General features: G+C 37.7%; 1 protein-coding gene across 1 annotated transcript in view; it reads right to left on the reverse strand.

Annotated features, from left to right (window-relative positions):
- Positions 1–19,825, reverse strand: part of THSD7A (thrombospondin type 1 domain containing 7A) — a 468,774-nt gene that overhangs the window by 165,263 nt on the left and 283,686 nt on the right. Inside the window, exons 5-6 of the mRNA XM_004045112.4 lie at positions 10,113–10,268; positions 8,573–8,785 (exon numbers count right to left, since the gene is read on the reverse strand). Of these exons, the coding sequence (XP_004045160.3) occupies positions 8,573–8,785; positions 10,113–10,268 (369 nt within the window). The remainder of the gene's footprint in view (positions 1–8,572; positions 8,786–10,112; positions 10,269–19,825) is intronic.

Below are 19,825 nucleotides of genomic sequence, written 5' to 3' on the forward strand. Positions count from 1 at the left end.
TATTTCTCATCCTTACTTCTCTGGGAAAAAGTAAGAAGTAACCTAAGGTAAAAATTAATCTGGGATCTAGCTAATAATTCTTTGATAACACCAGAGAAAGACTTAGGTGATTCACAGAAGACCCTCTCAGCTAGACAGGGCTTTTAAGAATCTTAGAAGCATTTCCCTCAGCAGACTCACATGTAGCCCAAAATAAAAAGAAGGTTGTGTGAAAAACAGTGATGGATATGGCTTTTGGGGCATAAAGTGATATCCAATGAGATATATATAGAAAACTCAAAACGTTTTAAGGGTGTTGCATTGATAAAACTTTGCCAATTTAGACTTGGAGAAATTCAGACAGTTCAGAGTGAAAAAAATGTCCTCTGGCCTAATTTCTATGGTCCGGAGGCCAACTGAGAAAGTTCCTCGGCTACAAATATAAGCCATTTCTTATGGAAAAGGAAAGATATTTTAGGGGAAAATTCAAGAGCTCAGAATGAAAGAATCAAGAAACCAGCGGACTAGGAAACGATTCCCAGAGAACAAAAGTAGAGCCTAATCAAGGAACTTACTCTGTTCCTGTTTTATGGTGAGCAGCTGGATACATATATTTATTGCAGCACTATTTACAATAGCAAAGACATGGAACCAACCCAAATGTCCATCAAAGATAGACTGGATAAAGAAAATGCGGGACACAAACACCATGGGATACTGCAGCCATAAAAAGGAGTGAGATCATGTTGTTTGCAGGGACATGGATGAAGCTGGAAGCTATCATCCTTGGCAAATAAACACAGGAACAGAAAACCAAATACCACAAGTTCTCACTCATAAGTTGGAGGTGAACAATGAGAACACAGGGACATAGGAAACAATACACACCAGGGCCTGTCGGGTGTGGGGAGGAGGGAGAGCATCAGGACAAATAGCTAATCCATGCAGGACTTAAAACCTAGGTGACAGGTTGACAAGTGCAGCAAACCACCATGGCACATGTATACTTATGTAACAAACCTACAGGTTCTGCACTTGTATCTTGGGACTTAAAGTGATTTAAAAAACTGTTATAGGGCAGAAATGGCTGAATGCTTCCTGTTTTTCTCATTTTTGAATGGGAGAGTGCTTTTCCACTCTCTTTCACAATATTGTATGTTGTATATTTGAAGGGAATTAGTGGAGGATACCTTGTTCTTTTCATTCACAGACCTCTGATTCAAGAGTAGCTACATTCATATTTGAAACAGATGCAAATCATGACATAGTAAACTTTAAGCCTGATAATATAATTGCATGAGAATTTTTGTGGTCTTGGATGGGGAGGGTGTATATTTTGCATGTGAGAGGATTGAAAATAATTGTAACCAGAGAGTAGACCATAGTAAATTATTTGCCATAATTCTTTGCAATATATTCCATCAAAAGGCAAAGTCTATTTTCCTACTCATTAAATCTGGATTGTCACTTGTGACTTGCTTTGACTAGCAGAACGTGGACGAAGTGATACTGTGTGAGTTCAAGAGGACTTTCAGCTTTTGCTTGGTCCTCTTGAAGTTATGCCAAAAGCCACCATATAAAAAGAAGCTGATCTAGCTTATTGGAGGATGAGAGTCCATGTACCAATGGGGTACCAATGTACCCCAGCTGACAGCACCAATGCCAGATACGTGAGGGAGGACACTTGGACCTTTCAGCCACAGTCAAACTTCCACAAGAGAGCTCAGGTGAAACCTGAGCAAGCACTTCTGCATTCTCATGATTGCAGCCACTAAGTTTTGAGGTGGGTTGTTACCTAGCAATAGTTAAATGATATATGGTCTGAGAGGTGGAAAGAGAATAGGGAATACAGAATCAATGAAGTCATGGGAAGACAATATTTTACAGAGAAGGTGGATATAAAGGGAATCAAAGAAGCAAGCAAGAGGTTCACTAATGTAAGGAATGCATCTGTTGGGTTTAATAACTAAACTCCTGCCTAATTTAACTGAAAGTTATGCTTTCTGTCCAATGTCCATACTGGCTTTGGCCAGGCACAGTGTCACGTGACTGTTGCCCCAGCTACTTGGGATGCTAAGGCAGGAGGATTGCTTGCACCCAGGAATTCAAGACCAACTTGGGCAACACAGTGAGACCACATCTCTAAAAGGAAATAAAGAGAAAATTGGTTGCTCTGTGTTGTGTTAAGGTACCCACCACCTATGACAAAGTAAATGGCTATTTTATATCTGCCATTTGAAGTTGTAGCTAACATTCAGTGGGGAATTTGTATCACTAAGTGGTAAATAATTATTTACTCAATTTTTATCTGATGTCTCGCGGAATCTACCCTACTTTAAAAAATAAAATAAATAAAATTATATAGAAAATCCTACTCTTTGCTACAACATTGCCATTCAAAAGAACAAAGAACATTGGTTCAACTCTGATGGTTTTTTCTAAAAAAGTATTTTTTACTAACATATCCAAGTGTATTGTAATACATACACAGACACATATACTAACAGATAGCAGACAAATCAGAGTATCTGATGCCCAAAATAAAATGGTGATGACTACACACCAACACTGAAGGAAAACCTATTGCTTGAAATTTTCTAAAAGGTTATAATGACTTTTATCTTTACAACAAATTGAATAAAGAGTCTCAACCCAATTACGGGAAACAAACTCCTACCAATAGTGTTAGACGATCCTAATTGTAAGTGAGAGACCTTAGATTTAACATAATATCCAACCTAATTATATTTCAAACACATTAGAAGACATAACATTCTACAGGAAGGAAACTTAGTTGACTTATTGCTTAAATTATGGAAAAACGATTCAGTTATAGGATGGATTCTTGCATTTAAAAGAAGTTTTTTCTACATAATGGCCTTGTAATTTGTGTTAAGAAGTAGATTCCAGTTCCAAAGAATGATCATGCATTTGAAGTTGTGCTCTCATCTAGTTCCATAGATATTTGAATTGATCTGAACTCAAGGTTCTCACCAAGGTTTCAGAAGCAAATCTTATTAGGCGAGGTTCCATTCTATAAACATATTTTAACTTTTTGTCTACCACTCTCCCTTGTACATTACAATGTCCTTGTTTATCACTGATAAATGATAAAATACGGCACAAAAGGTACTCCCCTGATAGAAAGGCACAAAAATATTTATAAATGTGCTCTTCCATTTTAAGTTATTGAAAAGATATTCTAACATTTTCCAATATTAAACAATCTTAATGTCTGCTACTTCGGAGTCTTCAGGTTTTCCAGCCTTCTGAAGCTCCTTTTTGCATTAAAATTCAAATAGAATTATTTCAATTTCATTGGGAATCCAGGAACCTCCTAAGTGGCAGTGGACTGGAAAACTGCATATTCTCGTGGGCCCAGAAGACACTGTTTAATCGGGTCTTTGGTTCCTTTTAGTTTATACAACATTTATATTCCTTACCACATAATTGGATTTCCTTTTGTAATGGGCAGTGTTGCTGGCCAGTTTGGATCCCATGTGATCCCTTTCACTGGATCTCTGCACCGATCTTTCAGATTCTGCAGCTTCAGCCTCATTCCTGACTTTAGGCTGATTGCCCTTTGACACTAGGTTTTTCTGGCCAATATGGAGAATTGGAAGTTTCTGGGACTCATCTTCTTTTCTCTGGAATTTGCCTCAAGTACACTTTCCTTTTGCTGATTTTGTTTCGCATACTATTGTTTTAATAAGTCATGGTTATAGGTACAACTGTATGGTGAATCCTCCTAGTGAATCACTAAACCTGGGAATGGTTTTAGGAGCCCAAGACCCTTTTTCTTTTCTGTATTTTGCTTCTTCATTCCCCCTTTCTTACTGGTTTCTTCTGGGAGCACATCCTTAATAAGCTCAATGCATCTTAATCCTTGACCTGGCCTATGCTTCTGGAACAATCTATGAATATTCTGAATCAGTCAAAATATTAGTCTCAACTAATATTTTGAGAATATTAGTCTCAACTAATATAAAGAGAAGTTCTATAACTTCTCTTTTTCTATTCCTGGCATGCTTTGCTCCCAATCTTCTACCGATTGTCCCACTTACCTCTGTCCCCCTTCACACTGTTACTTTTTAATAATATATGTCTGAAAAAAAATTCAGTATTCATACAGTTTACATATTGCATACAAATTGTACTATAAGACTTAAAATAGGGCATTATCTTTCCCTATCTCTTTCCACAATGAGTCCTATTCTCCGGTGGTATAAATTTTCAAAATTCTTACATTTTCTTGAAGATACTGAAATGATATGCCCCCATATTCCTCCTAGTGCTAACTACATGGAAACAAAGAAGTATGACAAGAACTACTTGGGAAAGAAATAGTACTCAAGTTTTCCCCTTCCTCATCTTATAGGCAGAAAGATATGTTATTACAGAAGGAAGAAATTGGTGGTAAAAAATTGAGAAAGATTAAGCAGTCATATGGCAAGCCAGTGCCCTGGATACTAAAGTCAATGATATAGTTTGGATATGTGTCCCCACTAAATCTTATATTGAAATGTAATCCCCACTGTTGGAGGTGGCGTCTGGTGGGACGTGATTGGATCACAGGGGTAGATTCCTTATGAATGCTTTAGCACCATCTCCTTGGTGCTGACCTTATGATAGTGAGTGAGTTCTCATGAGATCTGGTTGTTCAAAAATGTGTGGCATCTCTCTCTTCTCTCCCTCTGTTGCTCCACTCTGTCATGTGAGATGCCTGCTCCCACTTAGCCTTCCACCATCAGTAAAAGCTTCCTGAGGCCTTACCAGAGGCTGAACACCTAACAGTGCCATGCTTCCTGTACAGCCTGCAGGACTGTGAGCCAATTAAACCTTTTTTCCTCTTGCATAAATTACTCAGCCTCAGGTATTTCTTTATAAGCAATGCACAAATAGCCGAACACAGTCAACTTCCCCCAAGTGTTTTCAAAGCCAGTTCTTTTGATACTTTTGATGATATGTAGAAATGTTCCCAAAAGAGGCAGAAAAACTTGCTTTTAGGGCTTACCTCAGTGCTCATCTCCACATGTGCTTAGACATAGGCCTTCTTCAGCATTACTAGAAGCCAGCCGGTTTGACATGGTGCTAAGAGTCTTTGGATAGCAGAGTTACTCCCATTCAAGAATGGCACAATACACAAGGATGGCCCTAGCCGGTGACCTTCATTACTCTTATACTGTATCATTAATAGCTGGGTAATGCTGAGTTGCAATGATTTACTTCCATAAAAGTATGTTTGGGTTTCTTAACAATCTGGGTCAAGGAGGAAAGTGAGTTGCCTATGCCCATGTCATTGGTTAACTTTGCTAATGTGGGGAAAAGAAATGGAAGATAGCACAGAAGTTCAAGCGTTTGAAACCACTGAGGTTTACTGCTTTAAAAAATAATGCAAAAACAAACAAAAAAATAACATAACTGACTTTTTTTTTGAAAGTCACATGGAAAAGTGTCAATATTCGATATCTGAAATAGCACACATGATATGGAAATATAGACAGCATCATTTTTTTTTGGCAGAGGAGAAGGAAATATGGAAACAGTATTTGATTTACACTCTCAAGTAAGGAATAATACTTTTTCCCCTTGCTCCAGTCCAATAGCCTGGTTTGTTCAGCCTCTAACAAGCCAATTTAGGAAACAAAATACACTTGCTTTGCCAGATTTACACCTTTAAATGAAACATATTCAAATATCAGAAAAATTAAAATAGGGCGGGTTTTGGGTTTTTCACAGGTATAACATCCTCTGATTCCCCAGACCACATATCTTTGGAGTAGGTTCCTGCATTTGTGTTCAGAGACCTGGAATTGTGTATCCGATGATCATTAAGTAATGAGCAATATTTGTTCTATTACAGTGAAATGTTTATCTCTTTTTGGAGAGTCTAATAGTCTTTTGTGCTCTCTTTTGTCTTGCGACTCTCTTACATCCCTCTGTCTTCTTCTCTGACAGAGAAGCTATGCAAAATTCCTCCTGGGGTCTCTTACAACCCTCCCCAAGCCTCCTCCTTAGAAGGCAAATGGAAAAATGAACAACAGCAGTAGCAAATCTTAATGATCAATGGGAGTCTGGACAAAGAATATTTCAGAAAACAAATAGATTTTAAGTGTTTTGAGGTCATTAACAAAGCTGTGAAATTTGTGAGGAATGCGGGAGCAAAAAAGTCTTTTTATTATTTCTTCAGTTCACAGGCTCTAATGCTTCATGCCCCTAGTCAAGCTTTAACTTAATTATAAAACAAAGTGTATAGCTGCAGCCCAGGCCTAGAGGTAGAGTCTACAACTAATCAACTTTAATTCCCTGGGCCCAATTTAATTACAAAACAACATTTGGTGCAGCTGCTAAACACTTACCAGGTGACCACATGATAATATCGGAGCAGTATTTACAAGTCTCCAGCTTTTTGTTTCATTCTATCAGCCCAATTATGTCTCAGTTTATATACAAATTTGAGTGAGTTCTAGGATTCATAATAAAAAAATAATTTTCTTGATTTTATACATCCATGTAGATGAAACAGCTAATGTATTAAGTTGTACTACAACTAATTAATGTCAGGAGATAAAATTTAATGGTGGAAAAGATGTCCTGTAAAGGACAATAACAAGTTTAGTAGCAGTTGCATACTTACCTTTTTAAAATTCATTCCGTTTGTGATGTACAGAGAGTAAAACCAGCTCATTTGTATTGTGAGTTATCAATTTGCTTTTTAGGTTATAACATACATTGCCAGTACAACTACACACATCTAACTCATACCTCTGCTTGTTTTTTAGTGTTTTTTCACAAGACAAGCTAGGAGATAATTATTTGTGTTGCAAAATAAGTTTTACTTAACAAAATGAAAATAAGCCACTGATATTTTTTAAATAGCTGGCTCCTTCAGTCTATATAAAATATATTCCATTAGCACAAATACCAGGAAGATCATTGCACCAAGTGGACTAAATCTGATTTTTTCATTGAATAACACCGAGGCGGAAGTGCCATGCAAAATTAACTTTTTAGCTTTTTGTTTCACTCAAAAATACTTTTCACAATACCTGAGACCCTAATTCCTCTATAGGACTATGGAAGGACAAGCAAAATTATTTGAAATGAGAAAAACGATCAAGTACTATTACTGAGGGAATTCAATATGACCCTTACTGTTTTTACAGCAATTCAGAAGGTAACAGTATTGTGTAATCCAAACTAGGATTTAAAGTGTGAGTAAAAGAGAAACAGAACATGCTTCTTTTGCTTTCTTGCCAATCTCTGAGTGTTATTTCCTCCTTTTTTTCTCTCTTTATTACAGAATAAGTAAGAGCTAAAGAGAGGACATATCACAGCAGATTATGCTTATCATAGCAAAAAGCAGAATATATAAAATTCATCTTAAAAGATCTGGAGCAATGATCTCCTTCTTCCCATTTCAAACTCAAGCACTGGTTCAGATTTTACCTAATACTGTCTTGCATGACTGTATTAGACCCTGGACAAAGACAAAAGGCTAATTTATCAGTAATAGCAGTGTCTGTCAGTCTCCCACCCCAGAAAGTGCCTTTCTTTACGACTCAACAGTGACTGAGTCACAGGAGGAAACAATTCTGCTTACTGGAAGAAAATAGGATGGAAAGAATTATGACGGTTACCAGATGTTGCAGTACCCCCAAGGGGGCACCAGGATGTTTCTGCACATGCTGTAAACAGCATAAACTGTCAACCATTGGACCCTGGGGTTTAGCACTCATGCTTCTCTGATATGCAGAGTCATAGGATTCAAGAGATAGAGCAACCTTAGAGATGATATTGTCCAGAGGTTTTAAAGTATGTCTGGGGGAGTCTTGTGGTTTTTAAGTGTGACTCAGGGATGACTTAGAGGTAAAGGGTTCTCCCCAAAACAGTAGCAGTACTCTTTGGAAGGAATGTAAAAATCTTATATCAGAGCTAACATCAAGACAGTATATTTTATCAAACAAATATTAGTTGTAAAAGTCCAAGGTAATTCCTGAGGTTGGGGAAAAGAATCTCGCGGAAAGCCACTATCCAGTGGCTCTAGGACATTCCTAAATAGTGGAGTCCTAGAGAGCAAAAGGTCGGCTGTGGTGGGCCTCGTGGATTGGGAGCCTGGAAATTAAATGATAACACTAAGACACGATATCAGGGAGGTTAAAGGAAAACACTTTTAGAGTCAAATCAAACAATGCTTACAACCCTTTTTTGTTTACATTTCATTTTCTATAACATTGGAGCTATAGACTTTTTTTAAAAAGTCACTTAAAAAAGTTACCTTTCCTTGTTATTGTTAAATTTGGCAATTTAATTATTGCCCTAATGATAATTCAGTTCTTACGTTATATGATCTGTTCTGTTTTCACATTTAACATTATTTTGTTACTATTCGTGGATCCTTCCCACAGCCACCATTTCATTAGAACAAAAGAGAAAGAGACAGGGAAAGAGAGGGAGGGAGAGAGAAGCAGCTATTTCTACGTTTGTAAATAGAACCAGTTATAATGCGAGAAGACACAGGATTTTAACAGAAAGTAAAAACATATATGCAGGGTTGGACATCCATAAAAATTGATAGATACGTCCGTCTTACCATCACTGTTGATGCACACAACCTCTTGAACTTGCGTGCCTGGACCACACTCCTTTCCGTTATCTGGCTCGCAGTCCCCCAGTCTCACTGCTTTCCAGTCATAACAGGCAGGCTCTTCACAGGGAATGGCTTCCAGTAAGTGAGGGCAGTTTCCGGTTACCCCAGAGCCTCCAGTGGGCTCATTGGTAATGTGCCGCTTCCTCAGTTTGAAGCCTGAATTATGGGGGAAGGAAAAATCTACTGTTACTATCAAAGATTTAGTATTTCAGGAAGTTGAATAAAACCTCAGGGTAAAAGTTGGATAAGAGTGGAGGTAGAAGTCATTTCTGTTTTGAATCACTGGTGTATCCCCAAACTGTAGCTAATGTGAGGTCATGAACCATCCATTAAATGAGTGAGTGGATTAACGAATGGAATGAAAAAAAATGAGAACCTTTGGTTTTAGCTTACTACTGCAAAGGTAAGGCTAGAAATGTCATATAGTACCCATCTCCCTTGTAGGGCGTAGAGGAGTAAGGTGGGAACAGAGAGAGAGATAAATTTTGGTCGACTTAGAAAGTCTGTAGCTATAGAATATTCAAAGAAGGAGTGAAATTTCAAGCTATTAAGAAATACTGATGACCAGACAAAAGTGCTATTATTCTTAAATCTTCAGCAATGTCACATGATTAAATTTGGAAAATGAACCTCTAAGAAGTTGGATGGTTCCAGAGAAACAATCTCTTTGAGGTTCAGTTGATTTTAGACCCTCTGGAAATTTGAATTAGGGACATTAGCCATGTGGGCTTCAGTGTGAAATATTCAAAGTCCTGCTTTGTGCTTTAGTAGCACCTAAATGCTGCCCTTCCTGAGAGTGTGTAACAAAATTAAGTCTGTTTATTGCTATGTAAACATACTAGAATCACTAGAAGACTGGTCTTTGAAACAAAATAGAAAAATGTTTTCAATCATGAGATTATGTGAAAATTAGCTCACCAAGTCTACCATAAGAAAACCATTGCATTTATTCTATTCCTCTATCATTTGCATATGAAAGTAATACAGTTTTTACATTTTTTTCTTCAAAGTAATAAGCAGCCTTATTATTGGGCACTAGGTATGGGTCAGGCACTGAACTAAGTGCTTTATGTTTATCTGATTGACTCCTTAGAGACAATCTGGATGGCAGATATTGTTACATCCCTTTTACAGATAAGGGGACAAAGGTTTAGATATGTTAGTTAACTTATCTAAACAGTAAGGGACACAGTAGATTTTCCAATCCAGGCCTGACCCCACAGCTCATCTTAACCATTGCATTAAACTGTCTCAGATCCTCTCCATCATGTTGTCTAAATTAACAAGCATTTATGCCTATGTTCTTCTGTTTTAATCTTCTGGTACTATCACTGGAGAAGGTTAATTCATCTTTTGAAATTAATAGTCTTTAGCCATTCTGGAAAATACCACAAACAAGGAACACAGAAGAGCATTTTAAAAATAATTCATGATTTGACACAATTGGTGGGTATAAAAGGCATGTCATGGTCACGTTACCTACCTTTTTTCCCTTGCTGATCATTACAGTTTTCATAAGTACAAGGTCCCCAAGCTGACCAAGGTGAAACTTCACATTCAGTTGGACAAGGAATGTGGCACAGCTGTGTAGTATTAGGGATAGGTCCAGTGCATAATTTTAAGTCCGTTGGCTTTGAGGCTAGAGAAAAATACAGACACATATTAAAAAATTAACAAAAGGAACATATATGGCCAACAATATGATTTTTCTGTATGTATGGAAAAGGAAAATCCTTAAAGAAGTGCTACCAAGACATTATTCCAATGCTTCTCAGCCACATCCTGAGAATAAAAAGAGAACGAATGGAAATAAAAGAGGCAATAAAGTGTAGTCAAAGGAAACTGGAGATGTCTTGCAAATTGTTTGATTACCAGTTTTACCATTAATTGGTCATGCAATTAATAATGCTGAATATAACTTTCCTAGTCTGCAAAATATTCCTTAAGGTTAGATCTAAAATTCTATAGCAATATTCTAAGAAAGTAAAAGAAAACTTCAGAGGACTGAACAAAAATAGGAGGGGGACTATAGCTTTAACATATATGAAAAAAATGTCCACTGAGTAGTTCCTGGTGGAGAACTCTCCCATCTCTTTTGGTTCACCGGGATTGAGAGGTACCAGGTGAGATGAAGAAGGATCTCAAATGGGGGCTACTCTCTGTACCCCCCAGCTACAGTGCTCAATGAATTATTTCCAAAATGTCTAAATAATAATACATTATCTGCATATGTGACACAAATCTAGTAATCACTAAGGATGCTAATTTATAATTATCTACACTTGTTCATAATTTGACCAATAAACTGTGGATAAATGTTGCTTGTCCTTGCTTTTTTGTTTTTTTATGCCTGCAGTTTGGCTCTTTTGTATATACTTGACAGTTAAGATCAATATATATCCATAGTTCTGGACATAGAACTAACTAAAAATGACTAAGTGATGAAGATATGTAAAACTATATGGACAGAGGAAGAGAATCAAGTTTAGCTGTATAATATCTGTCTATATATCTATATAATATCTGTCTATCTCCTGATGCCCTATTTGCTTTTGTTTTTAAAAAAAATCTAATACATGGCCAGGCACGGTGGCTCATGCCTGTAATCCCAGCATTTTGGGAGGCCGAGGTGGGCAGATCACGAGGTCAAGAGCTAGAGACCATCCAGGCCAGCATGGTGAAACCCCGTCTCTACTAAAAATACAAAAATTAGCTGGGCGTGGTGGTGCACACCTGTAGTCCCAGCTACTTGGGAGGCTGAGGCAAGAGAATCATTTGAACCTGGGAGGCAGAGGTTGCAGGGAGCTGAAATCATGCCACTGCACTCCAGCCTGGCAACAGAGCGAGACACAGTCAGAAAAAAAAAAAAAAGTCATTTTCTTGGTCACACATTTCCTGAATAATAGCTAGCTCCAGTTCCTTTGTCACTCTCATAATTGGGTGAGCCCACACTTGTAGAAAAAATGACTTAAACAATGGATGCTTAGCTATTTCTCATTCTCCTATGTGAAAGGACTATCAAATTCCAATTGCATAGGATTGCATGCAGAAGCTCACAGAGAAATTAAAAAATTTTAAACTACATTTTCCTAACTTTTAAATGAAAGTACTATGTCTGTTTGTAATTTAAACTTGAAGACAAATTGTAAGCACTTTTACATCCTATAAGTTTTCACACGCACGAGCACACAGTCATAAAACTATCTAAAGCCTATGACATTGATTCCTCTTACTACCACAGTTTTTGTTCTGAAAAATATTCTGCCAATTTTATGTCTGCTTTTCTCTACTAGTAGTGCTTATCTCTTTCTCCACATCTCCCCCGCCTCCCCACCCCCACCACTCCCACACTCGCCACTACAGTGAAAATAAATAACTGGGCACTAATTGGCTTAATATGAGCACAGTGAGCATTCTCACTCGAGTTCATCAGGATTGCTGTTTATGTGCATCACAACAGCAGCCGAAGCCAAAAATGATTAATTTCATTGCTTTCCAGTAGCAGAAGTGTTTGGCACACTAATGACATAAAATATAGAAATTGAAAGCTTCACTCTCTGAATATAAAAAACGACACCAATGATACACATTTCATATAAAAATGGATTCTTTTAAAGACATGTATAGGCAGAACAGTCTATCCTATGTAGCAAATTAGCTGCAAATTAACATAAGTAATGATTTTTACTTATGGAAACTTTCAGAGTATCTAATTTAAAATGAGAGGTTTTGGGTAGAAGACCTTAAAATCTCCATTTTTTCCTTCAATTGATGAAAAGTCATTTTAAATCTTGGTGCTACTATATTGTTTTTGAAATAATAATTTATATAAAATAAAATTTACTGGGTATGAAATTGTGAGGAATATTATTACAGTCCGAATTTATTTTATATATAAGGTTGAAAACTTTAGGAAGCAAACATTGTTTTATTAAGAAAACAGGTTAAGCAAGATGGCTGAGAGGAAGAGCTTCTCCCACCAAGTGACCAGACCATTAAGAAGACCTGCAGCCTCCAAGCAGATCTTCAGAAGGATGGCATTGAAGGTGGACAGAGGGAGAACATAGAACCTGGGCTAAAAGAAGGGGAAGCTGGGAACTCTGCACTGGGCTACTGAGCATCAAGATCCATTCCTGGCCCTGAGGGGCTCCTGGGAAAGGGGTGAATTAAACAGGCATGGAATGGCCCACTCTTGCCATGGACCCCAGAATCCTAGCTGCAGGGGAACCCACTCCTCAACAGACATTTGAGTTTGCAGAGACAGCTTATTGGAGAGTTATCAGGGGCAGGTCTCTAATATGTGCAGAATCCAGAGCGTTTGGCATAGAAATAGCTGCAGCAGAGCATGGCCAGAGATGTCCTTCTCCCAAGGCTCACCACACTCTTCAAGATGGCTTTGGCCTTTGTTGACTGTAGGATATGAACAGAGCACAGCTTTCTTCCCCATGGCACAAGCCCAGTCTGATCTCAGCACCCCCTATCTTCCAGCCCGTCCCAGGGTAACTGCCTGGCCTTGTCCACTTGCAGTACAATCTCAGATGCCCAATGGGGGTGCTTTCCAGCAGCTGCTACTGTAGCTCCTTCATTGGTAGGTACCACCATTAGAGAGCTTCTGCAGATGGACCCTCCCCAGCATGCTCCTGCCTGCAGCCTTCTCCAACCATTGTGCCAGGGCCCACCACCCTGTTGCTGCTCTGTTGTTGCTGGTGCGGGCGCGCGCATGCACACACACACACACACAGACACACACACACACACACACACGTGGACCCTGCCACACTGCTGCCCTGTAGTTGATGGCATGCATGCCCAAGTGTGGACCCCATTGTCACCACGCCAATGTAGTGCTTTTGCCAGCACCCTCCATCAGAGTGTTGCTGCTAGCTGACTAGGAACACCTCAGCCCTTGCAGTACAGCAGGTGCTTAACCTTGAGGGGCCAGAGAACAAAGCCATGGGCCTGGTCCCAGGTCCCCAGTGTACTGAGCTGAGCCTGGGCCACCTGAAATCACCCGGAAATGAAGCCAGTTGACTGAACCCAATTTATACCACTGTCAAACCCTCAAGGACATCAAAGAATATAAAAGCAATAAGCCCCATTCAACAGACAGCAGTTTCAAAGATTTAAGGAACATCAGCCCATACAGATGAGAGAAAAACCAGCACAAGAACTCTGAGAACTTAAAAAGCCACAGTGTCCTATTACATTCAAATGACTGCACTAGTTCCCCAGCACTGGTTTTAAACCAGGCTGAAATGGATAAAATGACAGAGATGGAATTCAGAGTCTGGATGGCAATGAAGATCACTGAGATTCAGGAGAAAGTTGAAACCCGATCCAAGAAATCTAAGGAATCCAGTAAAATGGTAGAAGAGCTAAAGATGAAATAGCTATTTTAAGAAAAAAAATACTGATCTAATAGATCTGAAAAACTCACTATAAGAATTTCATAACACAATTGAAAGTATTAACAGCAGAATAGACCAAGCTAATGAAGAAATTTCAGAGCTTGAAGAGTGGTTCTTCAAATCAAATCAGACAGACAAAAATAATGAAAACAAATTAAAAAAATGAAATAAGGAATTATGTGAAATATGGGATTATGTGAAGAGACTAAACCTATGACTCACTGGCATCTCTGAAAGGGAGTAAGGAAATTCATTACTACCAGACCTGCCTTACAAGAGGTCCTTAAGGGAGTGCTAAACATGGAAATGAAAGACTGTTACTGACCACCACAAAAACACACTTAAGTACACAGATTATTGACACTATAAAGCAACTACAAAAACAAATCTAGACAACAACTAGCTAATATAATGACAGAATAAAACCTTCACATATCAATATTAACCTTGAATATAAATAGGCTAAACACTCCATTTAAAAGGCACAGAGTGATAACTTGAATAAAGAAACAAAACCCAACTGTATGCTGTCTTAAGAGACCGTATCACATGCAATGACACTCATAAGCTCAAAGTAAAGGGATGGAGAAAACTAACAGATATCTGGGACCTAAACTTCACGCTTGATCAAATGAAACTAACAGACCTCTACAGAACATTCCATCTAACAACAACAGAATATACATTCTTCTCATCTGTGCACAGCACATACTCTAAAATTGACCATATGCTTGAACATAAAGCAATTCTTAACAAATTCAAAAAAATAAAAATAAAAAACCAAATCATATCAACCACCCTCTCAGACCACAGCACAATAAATACAGAAGTTAATACTAAGATGATCTCTCAAAAGCATACGATTACATGGAAATTAAAGCAACCTTCTTCTGAATGACTTTTGGGTAATCAACGAGATTTAGGCACGAATAAAGAAATTCTTTGAAATTAATGAAAACAAACATACAACATACCAGACTTTCTGGGACACAGCTAAAGCAGTGTTAAGAAAGTTTACAATACTAAATGCTCACATCAAAAAATTAGAAAATTCTCAAATTAACAACATGAAATCACACTCAGAGGAACTAGAAAAACAAGAGGAAAGTGACACCAAAGCCAGCAGTAGACAAGAAATAACCAAAAACAAAGCTGTGCTTTACAAAATAGTGTAATAAAAACCCACACGCAAAACAATGACCAAACTAAAAGCTGGCTTGACAGAATAAATAAGATTGATAGATTGCTAGCTAGACAAAGAAAAAAGAGAGAAGATCCTATTAAACACAGTAAGAAATGACAAAGGTGACATAACCAGTGACCCCACAGAAATACAAAATACCCTCAGAGACTATTATGATACCTCTATGCACACAACCTAGAAAACTTATAAGAAATGGATAAATTCCTAAAAATATACAACCTCCAAAAATTGAACCAGGAAAAAACTGAAACCCTGAACAGACACATAACAAGTACTAAAGTTGAAACAGTAATAAAAAACCCGTACCAACCACAAAAGGGCTTGGAGTAGACAGACTCACAGCTGAATTCTACCATATATATAAAGAAGAGCTAGTACTGATCCTACTAAAACTATTCCAAAAAATTAAGAAAGAAACCCTCCTTAATTCATTCCATGAGGCTAGCATCATTCCGATACCAAAACCTGGCAGAGACACAACAACAAAAAAGAAAACTTTAGGCCAATATCCCTGATGAACATAGATGCAAAAATCCTCAAAAATTACAAGCTAACCAAATCCAGTAACACATCAGAAAGCTGAACCACCACAATCAAGTTGGCTTTATTCCTGGGACAAAAGGTTGGTTCAATATACACAAATAAATATGATTCATCATATAAACAACTAAAAACAAAAATCACATGATTATCTCAATAGACGCAGAAAATTCTTTTGACTCAGCATCACTTCATGTTAAAAACCATCAACAAACTATGTATCAGAGGAAAATACCTAAAAAAAAAAAAGCCATCTATGACAAACACACAACCAATATTATACCAAATGGACAAAAGCTGTAAGTATTCACCTTGAGAACTGGAACAAGACAAGAATACCCACTTGAGTGAACAGACAACCTACACAATAGGAGAAAAGTTTTGCAATCTATCCATCTGACAAAGGTCTAATATCCAGAATCTACAAAGCACGTAAATTTAAAAGAAAAAAAACCCCATTAAAAAGTGGGAAAGGGCATGAAAAGACACTTCTCAAAAGAAGACATTCATGAAGCCAACAAACATAAGAAAAGTTTAACATCACTGATCATTAGAGAAATGCAAATTAAAACCACAATGAGATATCATCTCATGTCAGTCAGAATGGCTATTACTAAAAAGTCAAGAAACAATAGATGCTGGCAAGGTTGTGGAGAAATAGGAATGCTTTTACACTGTTTGTGTAATGTAAATTACACAAATTACATTTCACTGTGAAAAGTAAATTAGTTCAGCCATTGTGGAAGACAGTGTGGTGATTCCTCAAAGATTTAGAACTAGAAATACCATTTGACCCAACAATCCCTTTACTGGGGATATACCCAGATGAATATAAATCATCCTGTTATAAAGATATATGCATGCTTATGTTCATTGCAGCACTATTCACAATAGCAAAGACATGGAATCAACCCAAATGCCCATCAATGATAGACTGGATAAAGAAAATCTCATACATATACATTATGGAATACTATGTAGCCATTAAAAGGAATGAGATGTCTTTGAAGGGACATGGATGGAGCTGGAAGCCATTATCCTCAGCAAACTAACACAGGAAAAGAAAACCAAATACTTCATGTTTTCACTTATAAGTAGAAGCTGAACAATGAGGACACAGGGAGGGGAACAACATACACTAGGGCCTGTTGGGGGAGTGTGGTTGGTGGGGAGCATCAGGAAAAATATCTAACGTATGTTGGGCTTGATACCTAGGTGATGGGTTGACAGGTGCAGCAAATCACCATGGCACACATTTGCCTATGTAATGAACCTGCACATCCTACACATGTACCCCAGAACTTAAAACAAACAAATGAATGCCCACTCTCACCACTCCTATTCAAAATAGTACTGGAAGTTCTAGCCAGTGAAATCAGGCAAGAGAAAGAAATAAAAGGCATCCAAATAGGAAGAGATAAGGTAAAACTATCTCTCTTCACAGATGATATGCTTTTATATCTAGAAAACCCCGTAATCTCTGCCCAAAGGCTCCCAGACCTGATAAGACACTTCAGCAAACTATCAGGATACAAAATCAATGTATGAAATTCAGCAGAATATCCATACACCAATAACATCCAAGATGAAAACCAAATCAGGAATGCAATCCCATTCACAATAGCCACCAAGAGAATAAAATACCTGGGAACACAGCTAACCAGGGAGTGAAAGATCTCTAGAATGAGAGTTACAAAACACTGCTCAAAGAAACCAGAAGTGACACAAATAAATGGAAAAACATTCTATGCTCTTGAATAGTGACATGGTTTGTTTCTGTGTCCCCACCCAAATCTCATCTCAAATTGTAATCCCACATGTCAAGGGAGGGACCTGGCAGGAGGCGACTGGATCATGGGGGCACTTCCCCCATGCTATTCTCATGATAGTGAGTTCTCACAATATCTGGTGGTTTCGAAGTGACACTTTTCCCTTTGCTCTCTCTTTCCTGCCATCTTGTGAAGAAGGTGCTTGCTTCTCCTTTGCCTTCTGCCATGATTGTAAGTTTCTCGAGGCCTTCCCAGCGATGTGGAACTGTGAGTCTATTAAACCTCATTTCTTTAAAAATTACCCAGTCCCAAGTAGTTCTTTATATCAATGTGAAAATGAACTAATTCAGATAGGAAGAAGCAATATTATTGAAGTGGCCATTCTGCCCAAAACAATTTACAGATCCAGTTCTATTCCTATCAAACCACCAATGACATTTTTCACAGAATTAGAATAACTCTTCTAAAATTAATATGGAACTGAAAAGTAGCCTGAATAGCCAAAGCAATCCTAAGCAAAAAGAACAAAGCCAGAGGCATCACACTCCCCACTTCAAACTGTACTACAAGGCTGTAGTAACCAAAACAGCATGGTACTGATTCAAAAACAGACACATAAATCAATGGAACAGATTAGTGATTCCAGAAACAAAGTCACACACTTATAGCCATCTGATCTTCAACAAGGTCAGCAAAAACCAGTACGGAAAGGACTCCTGATTCAATAAGTTATCCTAGAATAACCGGCTAGTCATATGCTGAAAACTGAAACTCTACCCCTTCCTTTCACCATATATGAAAATCAACTGAAGATGGAGTAAAGACTTAAATGTAAAATCCAATACTATAAAACTCTAGAAGAAAACCTAGGAAATACCATTCTGGACATAGGCCCCGGCAAAGATTTCATGATGAAGACCCCAAAATCATTTGCCACAAAAAGAAAAATTGACAAATGAGACCTAATTAAACTAAAGAGCTACTTCCGCACAGCAAAAGAAACTATCCACTGAGTAAACAGATAACTTACAAAATGAGAGAAAATATTGCAAAGTATGCATCTGACAAAGGTCTAATATCCTGAATCTATAAGGAACTTAAACAAATTAACAAAAAGTAAACAACCCCATTACAGAATGGGCAAACTATAATACACGAACAGACATTTTTCAAAAGAAGACATACACATGGCCAACAAACATATGAAAAATTGCTCAACATCACTATTCATCAGAGACAATCAAATCAAAACCATGAGATAACCATCTCACACCAGTCAGAATGGCTACTATTAAAAAGTCAAACAATAACAGAAGCTGGCAAGGTTCCTAAGAAAAGGGAACACTTATACACTGCTAGTGGGAATGTAAATTAGTTCAGCCACTGTGGAAAGCATTCTGGAGATTTCTCAAAGAACTTAAAACAACTACCATTTGACCCAGCCATCCTACTACTGGGTATATACCCAAAGGAAAATACATCAGTTTACCATAAAGACATATGCATGCATATGTTCATCACAGAACTATTCAAAATAGCAAAAACATGGAATCAACCTAGATGCCCATCAACAGTGAACTGGATAAAGAAAATGTGGTACAAAAAAAGAAAGAAATCATGTCCTTTGCAGCAACATGGATGGACCTGGAGGCCATTATCCTTATTCAAATTACTGCAGGAACAGAAAACCAAATACTGCATGTTCTCACTTTCAAGTGGAAGCTGATAAACATGAACACAAAGTAGGGAAAAACAGACATCAGGGCCTACCTGAGGGTGTAAGGTGGGAAGAGGGTGAGGATTGAGGATTGAAAAACGACCTACTGAGTACTATGCTCATTACCTGGGTGATGAAATCTATACACTAACCCCCATGACTCCCCATTTACTCATGTAACAAACCTGTACATATATCCCCGAACTTAAAAGTTAGAAAAAAAATACACACACACTCCCAACCCCTAATTTAAACAAGTAAAAAAAGGAAACAGGTTAAAACATTGTGCTTTTACTTCGTGGCCATTTTTTAAAAAATAAGTTTTATTTTAGCTTTTGGTGTATTTTCAATAAATTAAATAGAATAATCAGCCACAAAATTTTGAGCTACAAAAAGAGAAATGTGATAAATAAAGGCTCAAGGAAGTATTGATACAGGAGTTAAGAAAAAATTACTTAGGCAGATAGTCAGGGTACAGAAGTCCTTGGTAAGGTTTCCATTTTAATGAAAAGCAGCCCCACCTCATTTTCCTTTTTAACAAAGAACAGCCTGTAAAAT

The sequence above is a fragment of the Gorilla gorilla genome, chromosome 6 (assembly GCF_029281585.2).
Source record: "Gorilla gorilla gorilla isolate KB3781 chromosome 6, NHGRI_mGorGor1-v2.1_pri, whole genome shotgun sequence".
In the NCBI taxonomy this organism is placed as follows: domain Eukaryota; kingdom Metazoa; phylum Chordata; class Mammalia; order Primates; family Hominidae; genus Gorilla; species Gorilla gorilla.